General features: G+C 50.9%; 5 protein-coding genes across 5 annotated transcripts; 3 read left to right on the plus strand and 2 right to left on the minus strand.

Moving 5' to 3' along the window:
- Window positions 1–162, minus strand: STEHIDRAFT_44016 (uncharacterized protein; the record flags this gene model as incomplete). The annotated part of the gene is made up of 1 exon (XM_007310978.1): window positions 1–162. A coding segment is annotated over one exon (162 nt), but the record flags the coding sequence as incomplete, so codon positions are not given.
- A 7,283-nt stretch (window positions 163–7,445) lies between these two features.
- Window positions 7,446–7,929, plus strand: STEHIDRAFT_163303 (uncharacterized protein; the record flags this gene model as incomplete). The annotated part of the gene is made up of 2 exons (XM_007311007.1): window positions 7,446–7,685; window positions 7,861–7,929. 2 exons carry the CDS (start codon window positions 7,446–7,448, stop codon window positions 7,927–7,929), a joined length of 309 nt encoding a protein of 102 aa, XP_007311069.1.
- Window positions 7,930–7,975: 46 nt separating this feature from the next.
- On the minus strand, window positions 7,976–11,085 carry STEHIDRAFT_116235 (uncharacterized protein; the record flags this gene model as incomplete). The annotated part of the gene is made up of 12 exons (XM_007311008.1): window positions 7,976–8,008; window positions 8,041–8,139; window positions 8,212–8,571; window positions 8,655–8,837; window positions 8,897–9,088; window positions 9,204–9,300; window positions 9,366–9,523; window positions 9,591–10,010; window positions 10,065–10,250; window positions 10,336–10,554; window positions 10,609–10,866; window positions 11,062–11,085. 12 exons carry the CDS (start codon window positions 11,083–11,085, stop codon window positions 7,976–7,978), a joined length of 2,229 nt encoding a protein of 742 aa, XP_007311070.1.
- Window positions 11,086–11,705: 620 nt separating this feature from the next.
- STEHIDRAFT_163305 (uncharacterized protein) lies at window positions 11,706–13,127 on the plus strand (the record flags this gene model as incomplete). Its single annotated transcript, XM_007311009.1, has 4 exons — window positions 11,706–11,780; window positions 11,837–12,235; window positions 12,463–12,792; window positions 12,843–13,127. The coding sequence occupies 4 exons, from the start codon at window positions 11,706–11,708 to the stop codon at window positions 13,125–13,127; spliced, it is 1,089 nt and encodes a 362-aa protein (XP_007311071.1).
- A 1,997-nt stretch (window positions 13,128–15,124) lies between these two features.
- STEHIDRAFT_116237 (uncharacterized protein) lies at window positions 15,125–17,833 on the plus strand (the record flags this gene model as incomplete). The annotated part of the gene is made up of 11 exons (XM_007311010.1): window positions 15,125–15,392; window positions 15,504–15,516; window positions 15,639–15,672; window positions 15,732–16,229; window positions 16,450–16,503; window positions 16,793–16,936; window positions 17,088–17,250; window positions 17,348–17,412; window positions 17,509–17,601; window positions 17,643–17,674; window positions 17,806–17,833. 11 exons carry the CDS (start codon window positions 15,125–15,127, stop codon window positions 17,831–17,833), a joined length of 1,392 nt encoding a protein of 463 aa, XP_007311072.1.
- Between the last annotated feature and the right edge of the window lie 68 nt (window positions 17,834–17,901).

The following is a 17,901-nucleotide window of genomic DNA, read 5'->3' on the forward strand; positions in this document are numbered from 1 at the left end:
CATAGTTCGGCCTTTATTGAATATCGTGAGGTGGCGACGTTCGCATCTTCCGTTTTGAGCGGAAGAGTATGGTGCCGTGAATTGGTGAACCATTCCATGCGATGCGCACCAGTCCTTTATCGCAGTCGACTTCAACTCTCCGTTGTCCATCACGTACGTTCCAACCATCTCGCCCGTCTCAGCCTTCATCCGCGTCTCCCATATTTTGAGCTTCTCAAACGCCTCATCCTTCGTTCTCAATGGAATGTGCCATCCCATCGACGTGAAGTCGTCAACCATATTCATTCCATATCGATTCCCACTCCTAGACACTACTGATACAGGACCAGTCAAGTCAATATGAACTTTCTCCAACCGCCTAGTAGCCTTCAATCCCTCTCGAATTTTCGGAATAGAATTCCTAACCTGTTTGCCCAAAATGCATGATTCACATTTGGCAGGCATTCGAGAGAGATCAAGAGGCATACCTTGAACGGCGCCGGATCTGGACATATCGATGACAGTCTTGTAGTTCGCATGGCCGAATCGCTGGTGCCAGGTATCGATGTCGCAAGCGGCGGAAGATAGATAGGCGGCGTAGTTATGGCTGGTAGATATATCGGTTGTCGAGAGGGCGTACAGGTCGCGAGAGGTAACGTAGCCTTGCGCCACAGTGGCACCACTCGCGTTCGTAATCCAGCAGCGCGACGAGTCGAAATGGCTGGTGTTGGATTCATTACGATTGATGGGGAGAATGGAGAGGAGTCGAAGGGGTGCAGATGGGACACAGAGTACATCGTTGATATTGAGGTGGCGTCCTTTTCCTAAGACAAGATGAACCGTTCCAACGGCAATAGTGTTGACAGTTGTTCCTCCAACTCCACGGATAGGGCGAGGTGAGATGGGTGTAAGGGTGGCGAAGTCCATACGCTCGCCTGAGATTGATACGTTCACTCCTGAGTCCAGTAGGAACGGGTATTCCGCATGAGAAAGGGGGGCACATCCATCCTTAACGTCCGTACGAACGATGACATTGGCTACTTCGACGTTTTGGCAGTACATGGACCAGTCGACGCTCGTACGTGGGTCGTCTGCGATAGCAACCCCACCAAAGAGTTCCCATTTATCTCCTGGGGTAATGAGCGATGAGAGGGGGTCCGAAGTTAAACCAGAGTTGGAAGGAATAGTTGTCGGTTGATCAACTGCGATGTGGCCCGTGAATGGATTCTTCGTCGGTAATATAGGAACTAGAGATGGAGTGGGCGGCTGCGTCGGGTGATTCGCCGGGGTAGATGGATAGAATAGGTGTCCTTTGATCGCATAACACGTGTTCCCGTTCCCGTCCTTGAGAGCTTGAAAGGCGACTTTCTTCGAAGATGACACATTAGACATGTTCGAGTTCCGACCTCTCCCTGTCTTCCCTTCCTTAATCGCCTTCTTCGCCACTCTCGCCTCATCTAACGAACATCCCGCCATCCTCCCCCCGACCTTGATGCATGTCTCTATTGGGTGGCCCGTTTCGCCACAGTCCTTGTTCGCCCAGACTTCGACACTGCGAGCGTTCTTCTGGAAAGGATTCGTAGAGTTCTTTGTCGCAGTTAGGACGGTTGGCGTGGATAGTGAGGATGTGATGGACATCTGTTCAGCGGCGAGTCGATTGGAGATGTATTCGAGCGTAAGTGAACCATTCGTCAAGAGCGTCATGAACTGGCTGGTGAGATCAGGGAATTCGGCACAAAGAGTGTTGATTGATGCTATAAGGAGTATGGATTCTTTGGTGGGTGGGCCTCCGTCCCAAATACGGTCGTTCAGGTCGGTCATCGCTGTAACTGTATCGGCGAGAGGAGTCAAACGCGAAAAACTGATGCCGAGTAACTCCGTGAGTAAGAGAACCTGCGCCTGAGGGCCACAATTAAGGTGGCGGTTACGAAGGAGCGTGACAGCCTCTTTAGAAGTGAAGCAATCCTTGATGATGGTGTGTTCCGTCGCGTCAATCTTCTGCCTGATGAAGGAGAGTATCCCGCCGTTGTTATCGCGGTAGGCATTCAGTGCGCGTGGTTCGAGAGTAGCGTCAGGAATCGGTTTACGTCCGTCCGTATATCCCGTCATCGCCGAAATCCCAAGAGCAATATCAAGCTGCTCGATCCACTTCCCCCAATTTATTCGAAGGCTGATGTCCACCTATCTCCACGTGGCCGTCGTCATCGGCGGTGTTGTTGATGTTGTGGCAATGTTCGAGTTCTGCTGTTACTATCAAACCAAGGTACACCACACTGAGACGCCGAGAAATAATGCGAGAGCGGAATTGCGGAATAAAAGCTCACATTCAGTAAAGCTAGGGCAAGATTCAGGCTTTAGTAATCTTCAACCCGTTTGCCACCCTGTTTGTCTCCTAAAATGGCTGAAGAAACATCTCTCGCGCCTTTCTAACGGTCGCGAGACCAATTGCCACTTCGGGATTTCCTGATTCGATGGTGCTTGCACCAGTGGGAGATAATGTTTTGTCGTTGCGAGGCATTATCTGGCATTAGACCTATGAAGGGGATTCACCACCATCGACCTATATAGCCCGCACGTTCTGGACAAAATGTGGTCTCAATCCTGGTGTCGTGTTGTCTCTTGGTGTCCATAGATCATGGTTTTGGCCTTGTGATGTCTCCGTGTTTCACAGTAAGTACTCGAGTACCTTGCCTGAGGGGTTTCCTTGTTATGCATCCCGCCACAGTGTTGTAGCAGTCATCTCTAGATGTGACGCTCAGAAATTGATGTTCTGTGAACATCAATATTAGAAAGGAGCTCAGTGTCACGGGACCCCATTTCCAATAGCCAACTGGGCCTCATTCGCTGAACACCTGAAGGGTGATTGGACTTGGGGGGCAAATGAACCACTGGCGACGATGCCACATGCATCGCTGTCTGGCTCCTTGTTCCGGCCACAGCTGGGCCACACCATGGTGGATGCTCCGGCTTGCCTGTGGCGATGCCTTGGTTCTTTTGTGGACCTTGTGCTGGAGCTCTGACCCTGAAGCTGCAATCATTCAGTTGGCCTCGGCGGTGAGTGACCCGCAAGACCTCCGTGGAGGTTTCGCCAACTATGACAGCAATGAACATATCCATTCACCCTGTGAAGCACGGGCTTCCGCTGGTCACATAGATTAGCGATGAATCCATTCCTCGGCGATGTCCATAAATGTCCCACTCATTATGGGTGCCAGGTTTGTTTGGTGCTTATGCTCGTGCTCGTGCTCGGGCTATGCAAGCCAAACTTTTCCATCCGGGCCAGAGTGATCAGACGTTAGCCATACTCAGCATGCTCCTCCCACCCCTTTGGGCAGCATTCGAGATTATGTCTCCAAGGATGGTAGCAACACCTACGCTACCCCCGACTTGTGACGAGCTTGACCTGGAAGATTTTGCGAGAGATGTCAGTGGTGGAGCTGATGAAGACTGCTGTGGAGAGGTCGAAAGAGGCTGAAGATATTAGGTCGGAGGTAGAGGTGAGCTGTTCATCCTTTGACTCATTATATTGCCGTTATCATACTTTACTCGTCGTCGTTGCCCAGGTGCTATCCGAGGTCAATCACATTCTCTGAGAAATCCCGTTATAAAAGATGTTTTGCGAGTGGTGGACAGTTTTCTTGCTATCATTGGCGCCCTTTAAGCGCTGCACACGTGCAGGCGGGATCCTGTGGCTGAGCCAGAGGAACAGGGCATGGAAGAGATGATGGAGGGTGCACAATTGGTGTTTTCTATTGTGTCAGAGGCGATGTGGGAGTATGAGGAGCATGTTAGATATCTCCAGGTGAGTTCTACAGTCCCCAACATTGTGTCGTTTGCAGGCATGTGTAGCGTGTCAGAACACATCAGTGCCCAGTATGAGTACTCGTAGACGCTCAGTAAGAGCTTTGGTGTAGCTCTCTGAGCTCGCATTATCCAGAGTGTATGCATTCACATAATAGGTATATGCACTCTCGGTTCAAGGTCTCGCTAAAGTGTATATCTATGCCACAGTATACGGCACCACACGTCACTCTTCTCTTCTTCTCTCATCCTCTCTGATAAATCACTGATACCCCATTGTCTGCCTCTCTCACTTGCACAGCGACATATAGGATACGACTCACTCGCCACCTTGTTATCGGACTCCGCACCTCCGTCTCTGACCGGGCTCGCGGCCTGATCCTCTCTCTAGCCCTACACGACTTCTCCTTCGTCGCCCTATTCTCATCCATTCGCTCTTCTCTCACACCCACCTCCTCCTCGAAGCAAAATAAGATTCTTGATGCAGAGTCGTACACAAAACTCGACGCGCACATCACCCCATTCTTGTTCATCACTCCCTCCACCACCGCCACTGTATCTTCATCATCATCCTTCATTTTCTTCCCCTTCTCACATCCACCATTACAACTGCAAAATTTTCACCTTCTCCCCAGCCTTAACCATGTACACTCCGTAGAGCCCTCCCGCCAGGTCTCTTACATCTCCATTCGACCCTTCTGCCATATACAATAGAGAGCGTGAAATCCGCGAGAATCTAAACTCGGAGATTGGAGCGAAACTCGATTGAGTTTCGCTCCACGGGCACGAGCGCTCACCACTGAGTTTGGAGTCTCAACCGTTCCAGTCTCGGCTTTTGAGTTTCGATTTTGGGCGATTTCACGCTCTCTAATTGACCCTCTCCTGCACTTCACATATTGAAATGACTCGTGAGAACGAGTCCTCGAAGTCACGTTCAGATGAGTACTGGGGTCAAGGATGGATCAGCTACTGAGGTATCTTGAACGGGGATGGGTAAGGACTTTGGTTGCGGAGAGACAACTGCCCAACCAGCATCGGAATGTCATGCAGAGGTGGCTGATGAGGCTGTTGGAGATGAGCACAAGGACGGAGGAGATAAGGGGAAGTTCTCAAGGTGATGCTGTTCTGAAGAAGGATGTGTCACATCCGCCAACTGGGAAGCCGAGCGAGGATAGGAGAAAGAGTGCTGACAGGGTAGATAACACGGAAAGTGGGGAAACCGATGGGAAAGTTGATGGCAGAAAGACGGAGTATGGATTCGGGAAGTTTTGAGGACGGGGATGAAGACGCGCTGGCTGGAACATTTTTTGATGAAGGGATGGGCGGCGGTCAAGTGTGGCCAATAATGGATTTACTTTCACGGAGAGTCTCTTCGTTCCAACTTCAATGAAATAAGACATTGAAGATTTCTGATCACTGAATCCTCTGTGATAATTCCATTTGGATTTGGCTCCGCCTCAAGTCCCTACTCAACCACAGGTCTCTTCACGTTCTACCTCCCGCTTATACTGTCTTCAAATTATCGCTGCGTCCAGATGGAAGGGTCGATGTTTGGAGTTCAGAGGGAAATACTGAATATACAACGACTGCGAGTATCGCAAAGGGGAAATCGATACATGTGACGGATCCCTCTGTGCAAGGAGTAAGACCAAGCATTCGTACGTACTTTCAGTTTCCTCTCTTCACTCCGTCTTGGTCAGTTTGTATGAGAGTGGATATCTGTTTAATCATTGCTGTAATGACTCCACTATAGGCATATTTGTTGACGGAACACTGGAGACCGTGCATCGGCCTTACCCATGAGCAGACTTTTTCTTGCGACTTGGGGTGTATACGATCGGTGACGCAGCCAATGCCCATGCTACATCTTTCAATCCCGCATCAATTTGACATATTCTTCACATCTCTGAACAGTGTATGTGGTCTCCGTCTGGATAAGCCATCATCTACCGCGGTTTATACAACACCTTCCTGCATGTTACACCTGCACAGAAGCTCTTTCACTTGTGGCGGGCCACAAGCACAGGCGCTCTCGCGCCAGAACTCGTATGTGTCCCAGGCACCATAGAGCCCATCTATGTCTTACGCATCACAGGCTATTGCAAGACATGGGGGAGTTACAAATATTGCAGGGTCGGCGGCGGAGGCGGCGGCGTTGTTGAGGGCTATTGATAAGAGTATTGGGATCACGGACAATACGATCATGTTTTCGATCACGCTTGGCATGTTTCCGATGTGGAAGGGAAATGTGTCTTGCGGACGGGGTAGGGAATACGGTCGATACGTTCCAGGTAGCTTGCAGCCGAGGCCTGTAGAAACAGAGTATATGAGCAATAAAATGTATAGAATCGAAACTGACCTTGATTGACAACCGAAAAGGAAGCCTAAGAAAGAGTCGAGAGATCGAGAGGAACACCGTTAAACGCTAAGTCGCGGATGTGGCTGAAGCCTGGAGTTGCCGAAGGATGCGTTCCCAGGTGTCGTTTCTGCGGAGCGATGGCGGTCTCGACGAGGAAGGAGGGTGCGAATCAGGAGACTTTTGTAATAGGAAGGGGAGAGATGAGAGAGGAGGAGAGATGTTATTGAAGGCGCTAAGAGATTGAGAGAGAAAATACACGGAAACTCGGTTAAGTCAACTCGGACTCGGACTCAGTGAGAGAGGGATCAACTCGGGGGGGTTCTCTGGCATTCGAAAGGCCGCCAGGGAGCCTGTTTAAGCGACAGAGGCTGCTTCCCGGTCCGCTGCACATCCTCGTACGCCGCCGGACAAGCTACAGGCTGAGCACATGAATAGGAACGAAAATATGGAAGTCAATGTCACTAAATAATGACCGGGAGATGGAAATGCCAAACGATCCCGTATCGTAGTAAAATAAAATGTTCCATGGTTAGAAATTGAAGGGTATTGTACCTTCGAGATAGAGAATCGAAACGCGCAAAGAAAAACCGAGACACAGCTATTTACGAACGCGAGCGAGGGGAACAAGTCTCCTCTGGCCCGCAACACAGGGAGGCAAGGTTCCGGTCGTCAATCCGGCCGCCAGACTCGCCCGCCAGGCCACGACGCTGTCTTCGATCAATCCTGCGGATCCAAGACTCCATCAGAAGGCTGAAACAAGAGGGGAAGAGTGGTAGAAGCACAATGTATAGATAAACTGAGCTGCCCAGGCCCTGGAATGTGAAATAGGCGAAATATAATCAAAAATGGACTCAACCATTGCTTGAACATCTCGAAAAACTCGAACACATTATTATGAAGCCTTCAGACTCGAAAGAATGAGTAAAAGCGGGCGGAAAACCGAGAGATAATAGCGACCAAGCGAGAGTGAGACAGTCCGTGGCCGCTCGGCTAATCTGTTCCTAGTAACCGGCACTTTGGCTTGCCCAGCCAGACTCCGACCCTCCGACTTCGCCTTCGTCAAACGTCGCTTTGCTCGTTCGCTCTGGGCTCGGCGTCGAGCACGACATCTTGCATGATACTGACGTGACCTGGAATGCTCTAGAACAAAGTCTCTTGAGACGGTTAACAGTTCAAACGGAATTACAGAAGAAAAGCATTATTTTACATTCAGTGGCGAAGTTGTGTAAACTCCAACTTGGGAGTCTCGCGTACGAAAAGGATAGGTATGTACAAGATCTACATTATAGCTCCGTATCCTTCTCATATGGATGTGTACACGAGCAAGCTTGTGTGCACTTCCACACCGAACACCGATGTTATGAGTAGGAGTGGCGATGGTGAAGGCGCAGGTGAAGGTGCAGAGGAGGAAGAGAAGGATGGAGTGTGGCTCGATGAGGGGAATCAGATTGTGAAGGATGGGGAGGTGAGGCCGAGGTGTGTGGATCAGGCGATGTGGCAGGTTGGTGGGGCGAGTGTTGCACTGAGGTTGGTGCAGCTGGCTCAGGTACAATCCGTCCTTTTTTATATCTCTCCTTGTTGCTTATAACACACACGTGCTGGTCGGTTGATTGGTTTGTCTTCTGTGTGGGTAATTCTGGACGCCGCATGACCTATCAAGGACGCTGGAGTCTGCCACTAGAATGAATTCAGCATGCGAGTCCTCCTTATACACTCTGCAGCCCTCCCAGAAAGTCTTCGGCCTCCAACTGTCACGGCGGAAGATCGTCACTAAAGCAACATCGACGTGATTCGGGCCATTCACCATTCCTGGTAAGTAACAACGGTACAGACCCCTTAGGCGTGCACAGTGCGGGAAGGCTTTGGAACCTGACGAAGCAGTGATGATGACGCTATCATACCGAATGTGCTTGTTTGGGACTACACCGAAGAATGTCGACGGCCTCCGACCAATCTTCTTCGGACTGGTAGCGTAAATAGAGTGCACGGCAAGAACGGATCTGTAGCAACATGAATAAATACACACTGGTCAGAACGTGGAAGGGAACATTATGGTATTATGAATGGCGCACTTTGATAGATAGCCGAGCATCAAGAGCATTTACGCCATGTACGGCCCTTTGAAGGAAAGACCACAGCTTGGCGTGAAAATCCTTTACTAAAGAAGTTGCTTTGAGTTCATCCTCGAGAAAGCGTGAGTTTGTCCAAGCTCGAAAGGGAGACCGGAGAGCCCAATGATCTAAAGTGCCTCCTTCTCGTGCCAAAGCCGCATCTTCCTCTCGGTTGACAGTGCTTTCCACATCCTCGTCCTCTTCATCCTCAGTTTCCCAGTCCGAGTCATCCTCGCTCTCTTCCTGAAGCTTTTGGTCGTACTCGTCGACCGCCATTCTGATTTGAGCCAACGCCTCTCCGGTCTCGTCGTGACGTGCTATCTGGAGCAGAAAGCGAATGAGAAATGTTTGAAGTCAGTTTTCTCACAAAATGGAACACAAGAATGTACGAACCTGCTTTGAACCTGCTTTTCGGTATCTCGGCAATTGGTCAGCCTGTATGCCTGCGCAATCTCCTGCTGGAATCCTTCACCTATTCTAGTCGTAGAATTTATAGTGGTCCCTCCATACCGGATGCTGGAGGGTAGATGTACGGTGGCATGCTGCTTGAGAAAATTGAAGTTCTTGTCATATTGATCGCCGAGTTTCTATCAACCATGTTAGCTGGAACTTAGATACTGGTAGATAGAATCAAAAATCGAAATACATCGCACTGCTTCCCATACTCCCGGATAAAGCGCTGCAAGCGCTCCATGCGTGTCGGATGAAGGGACGATGTTGGCGAAGGGCCATCGTGAGGAGGAACACCCGATCGCGGGAGAACGTCTGTCATGACGTGCATGCCGGCCATAATCCGAAGACGCTGGTAGGCGCGGATGCAGTGAACGACGACACTGTTCTTCGGGAGTAGTTCAACGATACATGGGAGAATACATTTGAGCACCCAATGATAAGCAAAAGAATCATGACCAGGAAAGGGAGACGTCAAGGTCTGTATACCGGCACGAGCTCACCTTGAGAATGTCGAAGAAGGCTTGCCCATCAGCGAACTCCGTCTCCGAAACCTTGTTGAAATGCTTCGACTTGGGCCATCGAGGAAATCTCTGCATGCTGCGGTAAAGTTACATAGATCACGAGGATTGGCTGAATACCACAGGAGGTCAAATGAAGCGCACTTCTTCTCCAACCTCGACTTTCCATGCTTAACCTCCTTGAGAATTTGGAGGAGTTTGGGCCACAGATGCTTTCCCCACTTTCCGAGGTCGTCAGAGTGGAGCAGATCGTACATGTAGGCCAAGTACGGATCTGTAAAGCGATACTCCCACATGAAATGCTATCATATGATCCGATCCTCAGTCGATGCCGCGACCCCAGAGATCGAGAAAACTCCGATGGCACACCTTAGTATCATGAAGCCCATATTCTTGCAAAAGCCTCTCTGCTTCACCCTTGGTGGACGCTAGCTCCACACGCCTCAGAACGGCACGCATGGCCTGGATAGTCCGCACCTCAAAGGACGAATTAAGCTTGTGGAGGTTGCATTTGCCGACAAGACAGTTGGGGCATGGATGATTCGCTCGGGCATGTTTTACGCACTCGAAGTTGGCCGCCTCCTCAGCGTCGAGAGATACAATAAAAATCCCAGGATGCGCGACACGGATCTCCGTGTCGCCACATTTGATGGCCTCACCGAGACAAGAGAGTAACAAGAGTGCATGAAAGATATAACCTAGAACAGCCTGGTATACAGAACGTTTGAATGAGGCAAACTCGTCGGACTCTTGCGTATTACGGTCATCTGGATCATCTGGATCGGGAATCTAAGACTTAGTGAGGACGCTGAAGGATTGTGCTGTATTGATATCTGAATTTACCTCCGGCATGAATCCAAGGAGCACTCCACCACCGTTTCCTGAGCCGTTACGTATCTTCCACGGGAGAAAGGCTGCACGAAGGACGATAGGGTGTTTCTTGACTCGTTTTGTCACCATGCCCTTGTCGAGCCAGACATGGAAAGGTACAAAACAATGTGGATGAGGATCAGGCTCCGGCAATTCGTCCTGCAGTCACAACAATGCGGATGCCGATCAGGGTTATGGAAACGATGGAGACATGCTGGAGTGTGCCGATGACAGGAATACGCACATCAATATCCCACCATCCATCGGCGGTATTGGGCTCGTCAATAATACGAATCTCGTTCCCGTTTTCGTGGTAAGTCTTGCGAACAGAGTGCCACATTATAGATTCGCTAAGTGTCTCGTCTTGAAGCAGCGAGCGCATCCAGGTGATTGGGTCGCGGTAGGGAAAGTCGAACGGGACCATATTGCCCTTGTAGTCAACCTCAACATGCCCCCATTCAAACTGTATGCACATTTGAGCATCGAGACTAGGAAACATAGATTGATCGGTGCGCACCCGTTGAGTGTACTCCCGTGCAGCCGCAAGAGATACTTGAAGGTCATCGTTCGAGCGAGACGTAATATTGGATCCCCCGACCATCCAGTTACTGTGCATTCCATTCAACTGCTTATCGACGACCCTCCGTCTCATTAGCCCTTGTACTACGGTCTCAGCGTACTCTATATCTTGACGTAAACGGAATGGTGCCCAGGGCTTTGGTAGATCAGTGCGCTCGATAGACGTGCTGCTCTCATGATGCAAAGACGATTCGGGCTGAGGTAAAGTCAAGGGGAATCACTGTGGGGGTAAAGGATGGATTGTGAGGGTGCTGAATGTAGCGGATGAACACCCGGGTTTGACGTTCCGGTGGCGGCAAATACTCTTGAGTATCGAACGAAATCTCTAATAGATAAGTAGCATATCAGAACAAGGAGGGATATACGTATATCTTGGTAGACACAGACATACCGGGTACGCGTTCGCTTGCTGCATCACCTGAAGCTGGTGTCATCATTCGCGCGCGGTGAATACCTCGAGCATCTGCATTTGTATCGCTGCCTCCGTCTTCTTCCTCCTCCTTGTGTGCAACAGGTTAACTTTGGGCAATGCCGGTTGCAAGGGGGAAAAAGGAGATACGTACCAGTGCTTCATGCTTTCGCTTTCTGAGACGTTTAATGTCCCGTCTCATACGCCATTTTTCCTTGCAACTGACGACATGATCAGGATAACCACGGGCATCCTTTCGATGCTTGCACTACTTGCATAATTTCCCGCCCGACAGGTTCGGCACACTGTGAGGCATAGTGGATGGATGGTTGTGAGGTGAACTGTGGTTGCGAGTGAGTTGTCCGGTGTCGACTTGAACAACGTAACGATGCTCATCACCAAAGCATCAAGGGTTCACGTATTTGGTGCGGCCCCACTTTGATAGAGCCGGAGAAGTCTAAGAAAAAATTAGCGTCATGATTTACCGCTATTCGCTTTAAGAAATGATAATCGGAGGTGCCCGTCAGGTCTCAGCATCGGACGTCCGCGTAGACGAGGTAAGTTCGACGTTGAACCACACCAACGAGTTGGACGATACCTCTGCTTCATCCAATCAGCCATAGATAATGCCTGGACAAAGTCCGAACGAATTTTCGTCAAGTGGCTCTGATTCTGAGACTTCATCCGACGAAACACTGAAGGTGCGCACACATTATTATCATACCACGAAGATTTAATGATTTTATTTCGTCGTCAGGTTCTCCGACAGATCCAACTCGAGCGCAATCAGCTTGCAAGCGAGAATTCAAAACTCAAACGCCAATTAGTTGCTACCTCCAATGTCAGGCGTACAAGAGACGGAGGCGACAGCGATGAAGACAGTGATGCGTCCGAGGCCGAGTCTTCTGATGACGACGAGGAGACAAGACTCAGGGATATCAAGACCTTCGGTCAGCGCTTCCTCCTCCAGCACCAGTTTTGGTTTCGGAAGGACAAGGCGACGTTTGGAGAAGAGATCGACGAGAACTACAGCATGTACGTGCAGTTCCGTTTCGAAAGCACCTGGTCGAAAACCCAGGCACAACTTCATAAGCTCCTCGACGTCATTCCCATCAAATACCACGAAGAGCGCAAGCGCAGTGTCCTACCTGCCCAGGTATGTGTTCTATGTTTATGATAGAACTTATATCATGCTCTTCGTTCGCCCGAATGTTCATCGTTCGGTTCAACCAGTTTCTGGCTGCGATGAACACCGAAAGAACCACCATAACCAATCGTGTGCGTATGCTCTGTGGCCCCGAGATCTTTCATTGCCCAAAGGCCAACCTGGCGACACAAAACGCGCGGCTCAACCAAGCAGCGTTCTCTGACGCTATCAGATAGCAGGCCAGTGATACTGAAGGTCTGCCGGGGAGGTATGCTGGTCCGCTCCGCCGCCCAATCGCCCACAAAGACTTCACTGGGCAGTACAACGTGCAGACCGCGTTTCGTAATCCCCAGCTCAAGGCGGTAAGATCAAAACTGACGAGACCTACTTCCTTGAACTTACTGAGCTTTCTCATCAGGGTTTACGTTTCAATCATTTGGGGACCTGGCGCTGTTGGTGGGTTCGTTGATTCGGGGATCGTGGTCCCTCCGAGAGGCGAGAGCCTTGCGACAAAGCTCGGTCTGACTTACACGACACCTGGAGCGATATGTCTCAGTGTAATTGTGGTGAGTATCTCCCTCATGACATATGTAATACATTCCTTACCTGTCATTAGGCTACATGGGCACTCTCTCCCGATGAACAGCTCAAGAAGCGCGGTATCAGTTCGGGTATCACATACCAAGATGATTTTGACAAATATTTGAAACTCCTCCTGCGGGGTCTGGAAACACGGGATGCGAATACACTACGTCTTTTCCGTGAGTGGGATGCTGCGATATTCCCGGAGACCAAGGACACGGGGCTTGGTGCAGAGATGGGCGCAGCAGCTGAGAGAAATGAGGATGACGTAGAGATGGAAGAGGCGTTAGCAGCTGTTGAAGGAGGGGAGAGGGTATAACAGAGCCGTGATGAACCGTGTGCGGACACCTACCGATCTCTGTCGAGGTTGCATGTTTGTTCAATAGTACCGCAACTGCATCTTTCTCAACCTCTTGAGGGCCACCCGCTTGGATGATGCATCTTTTGATGGGAAGCGTGCCTATCAAGGCATACATGTCACTTGCGTGAGTTCCTTTTGTGTTACGCACAAAGGAGCCCAGGCTCGAGAATCGTACACGTCCAAATCAGGCCTCGACGATGCTGCTGCTTGACTCGTTCCGTACAGCATAGGACACATTTCAGCGGACAGCAAATGTATATGCATCGGCAAAAAGCAGTGAGCGGTCTGGATACAAGGATGACACACAGGATTATCAGATGTTCTCGCCTGGTTGACGGAGGGATGGAGGGATTGCAGACGTGTGTAGGAGTAGTTCGTAGTTCACCGTCAGCGTCGACCTCGGTGCCACATTAAAGGAGAATGTTCGCACGGACATGATGACATCATCTTAGCTACCTTCACGCGCCTTCCTTGCTCTTGACCGTCACCTCGGTCGTCGACTCTCTCAAGCTGGACCCGGTAATATTCAAGTAAGGTTATGTGTGATGGGCTGGAGGTATAGAGAGCAAGGCCTCGGATGACCCAGTGAAGGAGTTGAAATATGGGAATCGGTGTTATGCGTTCGTCCCTATCCAATCTCACCTCGCTTCTTCAACACCACTGTTTCTTTCATTGTCTCGTTCCATATACTTTGATAGCTTCAAAGCTGGCCTCCGAAAAAGGCATGTATTTCATTGGAGAGAAGCGGTTCAGAGCTGTATGTTGTTTTTCTTTCTTGGTATTTCACTGACGGCACATTCGCATCCTCAGGCCGATACTTCTGCATCGGTAATTCCAAACACGCTGCAGGAATCTCTCCTTCACTTGGTGCGTCTGTTGTGTATCTCCTTCACCTTGTCACCATGTGACGAATACAAGTGCCTCAGGCTCTCATATCCATCTGTGCATCCCGTTTAACCCGGAACCATCCAACTGCTCAAACGTTGGATCTACCGTGGGGTTGGATCTACCGTGGGGAGAGTTCTTCATCTCTTCACCGGGTAGTTCTCGATAGGTATTACCGGGTAGTTCTCTGTAGACTTTACCTCCCACTTCAACCTCCAACCGCTCCATTCGAGAAGAAACACAGAGCGCCACTCACAACCCCTCAACCGAGCCACACGTCCCTATTTGGCAAGCCCGGCCACCCGGCCCGCCATCGAACCTCCACCTCACTTCCCTTCGTCACTCCCTTTCTCTTCTTCCTTCCTCCCTCCTCTGTCCCTTTCTCTCACCACCGCGTACACTCATCCTAATGCCCCCATCATCCTAACAGGGCTACATGCGGGGCATGTAGACCCCACCTTACCTTCATCACCGCCCCAACGTTTAAACCTCCTCTCCCACCAACTCCTCTCTCCCACCTCACTTCCCGTATCTATGTAATGTCCAAGCCGACCCAGATCGCTGCCACAACGTCCCAGGGGAAGATTGCGGCCCAATCCGTGTCATGGCAGAGACGCCGATGCGGTTCGATGGCGATTCCCAAGACACCGTCGCCTCGAGTTCCGTCAGCCCCGACAAGTCGTATTCGAAATACATCATGATCATTTCCATAGCGCTGCCCAGATGGAATTGCTCGGACAGCGTCCTGGTCCCTTGCTCACTCCTCTGTCTATTTCCTCTTTCGTCCTACCGCTCTGTAGCTTATAATAACCCGCCCAGCCACTCTCAGCCCCCAACACCTTGGACCTGCACGCACGCCTGTCGCTCCCCGCCTCAGCTGCTTCCCGTCCTGCCTGCTTCGGGCCTCGATCTACCTATAAGTATCCGAGCCTTGTCTTATGCCTGGTTCCCCACCTCCTCTCATCCATGACATACTAGACCACATCGTCCTCCTCTCCAGTCGAGCAACCACCCTCGGTCCCCCACAGAACTTACATTCCTTGCTGCTCACCTGCCGCGCTTTCCATTCGATGCTTGCAGTGGAGCCATCCCCTGGCTTGTACGCTCAGCTATTCGACTTGCAATTCGATCTCGCTGCTCCTAAACGGAGGTTGGACCCTGACGTGTTCTCGTCTTCATCCAGACAACTAGAAATGAAGAGGAGGTTCACTGCAATGCAGCTCTTCAAGAGAGGTGATGTGTACGTCGGTGGCGACGACAAGCAGTTGGCGGAGGCGTTTGGTGTGGCGTATATCATGTTATTGGAGGACAACGGAACGAATGCGTACAAATTGAAAGGTGCGGGGTTGGTAGATTTCGTAGAGGAGTGGCTGGACAAGAGGTTGTGCGAGAGCGATGGCGGGTGTGGATAACGAAATCAGCGCACTCGCTTTGAACATCCTCTGGCAGCTGACCGACAAAGGTGTGTGGCGCCGTCTCTGTTCCTGGCTCTGGTGGCGGTTTCGAGTAGATGTGATGCTAACAGGCTCATCTCTAAGGCATGGTCTCTACTAAGGCTAAAGGTCATCGTGACCATATCCAAAGCTTGCTCCTCCCCATCGTGGTTGTCGGGTCTCGGGTACGCCACACGCCACTCTGACATTTAGCACATTCGTTTTCTTATCTTCGACTCTCTAGTATCCCATTCATCTAGCATCATCTTCCCACTCATCATCCACTCCTTTCCAACGTCCACGAACTATCACGCTCCCTCCTCTATGCCTCCCAGCCATTCTTTCATACGTTGTCCGCGCCGATTGCAACCCTCTCAACGTACCCCAATACGCACTCAACACACGAGCGGACGCTATTGCTATGGGTGTCAATGAGCCCACAGTAGAAGATATTGTGGAGCATAATATGGCGACGAAGACGCAATGCTTAGAGCATCCTCAGTGGGACGTGCCTCAGTCGCGTTCATCTCCACGACCATCCTCGCCTTTGTCTCATCCCCAGCAAGGATTGTCTGGCGCTCCTATGTTTCCTTTCAACGAATACCAACCCCTTGCGGAGGGCACTAGCAAGAGCGAGCGACAAGACTCGGACTGGGCCCGCCTTACCTCCACCTCCGCATCCGATTATAATGACCTGTCCTCCGTCCATTCCTCTTCCGACTATTCTCAGGCTCGTGGCGCGGTACCTTGATGGTGAGTCTCTTTCTTCTTTCGTTTCGGATTATTATTATCCCTCCCTCTCTCCATGCGCCTTTTCATTTCTGCTTGGTCGGTCATCGTCATCGAACCCTTGGCGCCTCCATGTTGATGGTGTGCATGATGATGTGGCATCGACACACGGCCACCTCGTCCTGTTTCCTTTCTCGTTCTTCCTTTCTCCTGACGCTCGTGGGTGTGTATAGTTCCGCATGCTGATCAAATATCTTTCTTCTTTATGCGTCGTGTTCGCTCGTCTTGTGCGTTTTCGATCGGGCTCGATACTGTGACGTGCACGATGCGCGTTTGCGTGGGTGGCAATTTGTTGATCGGTGTGGCGCTTGTCTCCGCGTTTTGGTTTTCCTCCCACATCTCCTTGCTCTCTCTCCACACTATCGTCCAAATGTCGTATCTCTTCATTCGTCTCACGCACGCTTACAGCTCCCAAGCCTCGACGTCCCAACTCCGGAGACTGTCAAGGACCCCGAGGGTTGTATTACAAGGAGACCTTTATACGTGGACTTAACTGAGCACTGGAGGACTGTTCAGGTTCCATGCGAAGACGACGATGGCCAACGTGATGAAGGAGTCGGACGTCGCAAGGATGTGGAGAAGAGGATGAAGGAAGAGGGTGTATGTAAGCCTGAAGGATGGGAGGACGGAGAGTGGAGTTACAGGATGAACTCGAGCCAGGTGAGTAGCTCTTTTCATGTCTTTCCTTTCTATCTCGGACTGGGTTTGGGTTTCGATGTTTGGTGTCCGTTTCTATTATTCGTTGTGGTGTGGGGTACGATGTTGCCGGACGCTGACCGCCTCCATTATTTATTGCATACGTTCGTTGTAGGACGGCATCGAGGTCCACACTCCCTCTTCAGCACTACAGTCCTCGGATGCGGCCTCGCCTTCCGACTTCGACTTCAGCGCAGACCCCCCCTCCGCAAACCGGGCCCAAGTTCACGACGACCTCTTACAAGACGCACACCCCATTTCCCACCACTTTCCGTCCCGTACCGAGATCTAATGACAACCCCAGTGCGTATATGCATCTGATGGCCTCGATATCCCGATTGATGGCCTGCGCGTCGCCTTTACCCTTGCATGAAGACACGGCGTTGGGGACAACACAAGCGAAGGAGAGGGAGGTGACAGAGATTGTGTTGACGGGTAGGGTACGTCCGATTCATCTATTCTTTCTTGTGTTATGCTTGAGCTTCGGTACAAGCCTCATTGTTTTGTTTCGTCGTGGTCGTGTTGTGGATTCATAGACGCCCCCAGACGCAGCTCGGGCCTGGGGCGATTACGACTACTTCGGGAAGGTGCGGGTGAGCGACGGGTTGGTCGTTCTGAGTCGGAAACCGGTACGTTTCTAGTTTTCTCATGTGCCTCTCTTGCTACGAAGGAAGTGGAAGATGTTCTGACGTTCTCTTACAGGTGGGCAACACCCCGAGTTGGGGCTCGCATATTGCGGAACCCTCTTGGGGCTCTCATAGGTTGGGTACGGCTCGATAAACAGAGGAAACTCCATTTTTATTGCAGAAATATGTTTCATGCCATGACTGTAGACTTATCACGGAGCTGGTTTTGGTTTAATCTTCATTTTAACGATGGGCAACCCATTGACTGTGACTGCTACGGGCGAGGTTGACTTCCGGATAGCG

Source organism: Stereum hirsutum (assembly GCF_000264905.1).
Source record: "Stereum hirsutum FP-91666 SS1 unplaced genomic scaffold STEHIscaffold_23, whole genome shotgun sequence".
NCBI lineage: Eukaryota > Fungi > Basidiomycota > Agaricomycetes > Russulales > Stereaceae > Stereum > Stereum hirsutum.